This window comes from Cyprinus carpio, chromosome A2 (assembly GCF_018340385.1).
Source record: "Cyprinus carpio isolate SPL01 chromosome A2, ASM1834038v1, whole genome shotgun sequence".
Lineage (NCBI taxonomy): Eukaryota > Metazoa > Chordata > Actinopteri > Cypriniformes > Cyprinidae > Cyprinus > Cyprinus carpio.
The window spans coordinates 27,470,945-27,474,553 of record NC_056573.1 but is presented as its reverse complement, the minus strand read 5'-3'; the positions used below and the strand labels follow the sequence as shown (position 1 = coordinate 27,474,553).

The 3,609-nt window shown below is 36.3% G+C and overlaps 1 protein-coding gene across 1 annotated transcript in view; it reads left to right on the top strand.

Annotated features, from left to right (window-relative positions):
* The first annotated feature begins 2,138 nt into the window (after positions 1–2,138).
* Positions 2,139–3,609, top strand: part of LOC109063564 (glutamate-rich protein 3-like) — a 21,156-nt gene continuing 19,685 nt past the window's right edge. The window contains 2 exon segments of the mRNA XM_042713595.1: positions 2,139–2,229; positions 3,154–3,552. Coding sequence (XP_042569529.1) covers positions 3,465–3,552 — 88 coding nt within the window. The 5' untranslated portion in view covers positions 2,139–2,229; positions 3,154–3,464.

Below are 3,609 nucleotides of genomic sequence, written 5' to 3'. Positions count from 1 at the left end.
AATAATTATCTTTTATTATTAATATTATTATTATTACTCTTTTTTATTTTAATTGCGTGTTTCGTCACGTCTAACTGTTTTAAATATATACATTTCCTCAAAAAACAAACAAAAAAACGAATAAACTGATAGAATGACAGCGAGAGTGACAGGATGACGACAGAATGGGCGGGGTTTAGCGGCCAGGAAATAATTATCTTTTTTTTTAATCACTAATTTTTTATTTTATTTTAATTGCGTATTTCATCACGTCTGTTTGATATATAAATATCCTCAAAGAAACCGAATAAACTGACTGAATCAAAACGACAATGAAATGACGAAAACAGAATGGGCGGGGTTTAGAGGCCAGGAAATAATAATATATTTTTTTAATCATTTTTTTTTCTTTTCGTATTTAATCACATCTAACTGTTTCAAATATATCAATTTCTTCAAAGAAACCGAATAAACTGATAGAATGACAGCGAGAATGACAGAATGGGGTTTGGGAAAATATAACTATATATAATGTTTTTTTTTTCTAAATGTATATTAGTTTGTAAGCTGTCAGTGGTGTCATTATATAGCCTAGCTGTAAATATTATGCACCGAAAATATAAAATTCCAGTCTTTGACTTTAACATCTATAATATATTTATACGTTCTAATGTACAAATATCTTGAAATATATAAAAGGAGGCTCGGTGTTCTGGGCCTCGAAGCGCCTCCTGGTGGAAACCAGCAGAAGAGAGCCGCTACCGGACACGATACCGTAAATATTCTAGATTAATAGCCTATAACGTGTCTCTCTGAGGCTACACACTTTTTTATTGAACGCGAATACTCATGTATCAAAGTTACAGTTATTCCACACGCAAATAAAAGCATTCTCTAACTAATACGAGAGCTTTACTGAAATCATTTCACATGCACATAGGAATGCATATTTGCAATAACATGCAAAATCTTGTTTTTGGAATATCATGGCTTTATCACGGTTATATATGAAATACCATGGGTTTATTTTGTATTCAATTTATTTTATTAACATTTTTTGCATGTATGCATAATGCATTGATATGCTTTGTATTAGGTACATGGATATGGTAATCATTTAGTATCATGATATATATGTGTGTGTGTGTGTGTGTGTGTGTGTGTGTGTGTGTGTGTGTGTGTGTGTGTATATGTGTTCAAAAGCTCTTTTGTTTTTTTACATACAAACAAACATAGAAATACCTTTTTTGGTTGGGTTTGTTGACATGATACAATGAAAATGCCACGTTTTCTTAAACATTTACCATGTTTGGACAATGCTGTTTTTTGAAGAACCCTGGAAAACCATGAAAATACCATAGTGAGTGAATATGATCCTTTATCCTTATAAAAAATCAGCTTATGCATTAACACGGTTCATACACTTGTATATGTTTGCAAGATGCTTTGGATAAAAGTAAAAGCAATCATAGTGATATTAAATTACTGTGGTGTTTTTCACAGGTTTGTGTCCTGGTGTCCGTCTGTTTTGTCCATATCTAGGCTGGGGAATAACACTGGCCTGATGCTTCTTACGTGAAGCGGTCACACAGATGGATGAAGGCTGACACCAGGCAGAGCTCGAGATAAAGGCGTATATCAGATATGGAGAATCAAGACAGAAAGTAAAGACTCAGGAAGTCAGTGAGGGAAGTTTAGTGGTTTCTTGCGTCACAGACACTTTACACTGAAGCTGGTGCCGGTGCAGAGAGAAAGGTAAGGACGGGAGGCTTTCTCTATTCTCCTCTACGTTTCTCATCTCACTTCTTCATTCAGGTTTGCTTTTAAAGATGCCAGATCGTACGCTCATAGGATGTTATCGGCTTGTACGGGGGGAAAGGCCTGGGTTTATTTGATGATGTGAGCGTAAAGCACTCGTGGCCTTCAGATCTGATCAGTCATTTCCGCAAGAGCACCAGAGAGGAACAAACTCGCTGAAAAACACAGACGAACGTGATGCAAAACCTTCACAAGGTGTCGGAGGCATCAAAACCGTAGCATGATTTGAATCGATCTTCTGGGTTTCTTCTGGAAAGATATGAAGAGTGTGTAGAGAGCGTGAGGGTGTGGCCTTCAACTGGTGCAAAAAAAACTCAGAAAGTAAGAAGAGGAAACGCTGGCACCGAGGTCTGCTGGAGACGTGAAGCTCCGCGGTGCTGAACCAGACCTTGTGTCGTGCTTCACAAACAAAAAGTTAAATGCATCTGTCAGGTCGACATGATTCGTCTCGTTTGCTCTCTGTTTAGATGTTGTCCTGTTTTTGCGTTTCCTTCTTGCATTTCTGCTGTGCTTTTTGTGTTTCCTGTGGTTGTGAACACAGAGCTTTATGCAGTTTCATAATTCGGGCGACTTAAAGGAGTTTAAGCAATCACATATCAATATTGATTTCAAAATCAACAACATTTACTTGAGGCGCAGAAGTTGTTTTCTACCTCTACATTTTTACATTTGATTTCAGTGAAAATTAGTAATAGTCATTCCATAGTTTTAGGAGATACGATGCTTTTTAGGGATATTTTGAATCCCCAGTTTTCTAAGCTTGTGGATATGGCAATTTTGGTGGGGAAATATTCTATTCATGCATGTAAATGGAAGAAATGTAAACCTTTCTTTATTTTATTTCTTTCTACTTTATTTTATGTCTTTCCTCTCACTTCAGTTCAGTGAGAAAGTCTGAAATACTTTTAAAAAATAACTAAGAAAGAAGGAATATATATATACTGTAAAAAAAATTATGGTTTTCTTAGTGCATTGGCTGATAATTCTGCTTGTTTTAAGCATAAAGAATACTCATTATCATGTCATTTTAAACTTATCTTGATTTAATAATGTTTAGATATTTGTAGTGGAAAACAAGGCAGAAATACTGAGCAGGAACATCATTTTTTTGTGCAATGAGTCAGTAGCTGTCATCCAGTGAGAGTGTAGAGCTTAAAAATGAATGTGGATCATCTCAGATCATTTAATCTTGTGAGAATTAAAATCAAAACACCAACACGAATCTATAATGAGATATTATATAAATGTATTAGAACTATAAAGCAACTCAAAGCCTTTATTTTTAAGAACGAGCACAGAATTGTTGTTATTTTAAATGTTAAGGCTTATATATTGTTTCTTTCTTTTTTTATATAGCTATAATTCATATCTCTGGATATGAAGCATCCGTTCCATCCAGCAGTGACACACGATGTAGCTGATTTAGTGAATGTCAGTGCATGAGACTTTCTTAAACTCATATAATACTGTGAGATATTCTACAGCAGCCGACATGTGAGCTTTAACTTCTGTGATTCGCACAAACACTCATTAAATCAGCTCTCTCACTCACACACACACACACACACACACACACACACACACACACACACACACACACACACACACACACACACACACACACACACAAGGCCTGGATGTTAGAGAGGAGGTGAAGGAAAAGCAAGATGAGGAGAGGCCGGAAAAAAGGAGGTAATCGGGACAAAGTGTTCGGATGCGACCTGCTGGAGCACCTCAACTCCACCGGACAGGACAGTGAGTTCATTCACACACACACACACACACACAGATACACACACACACACACACACA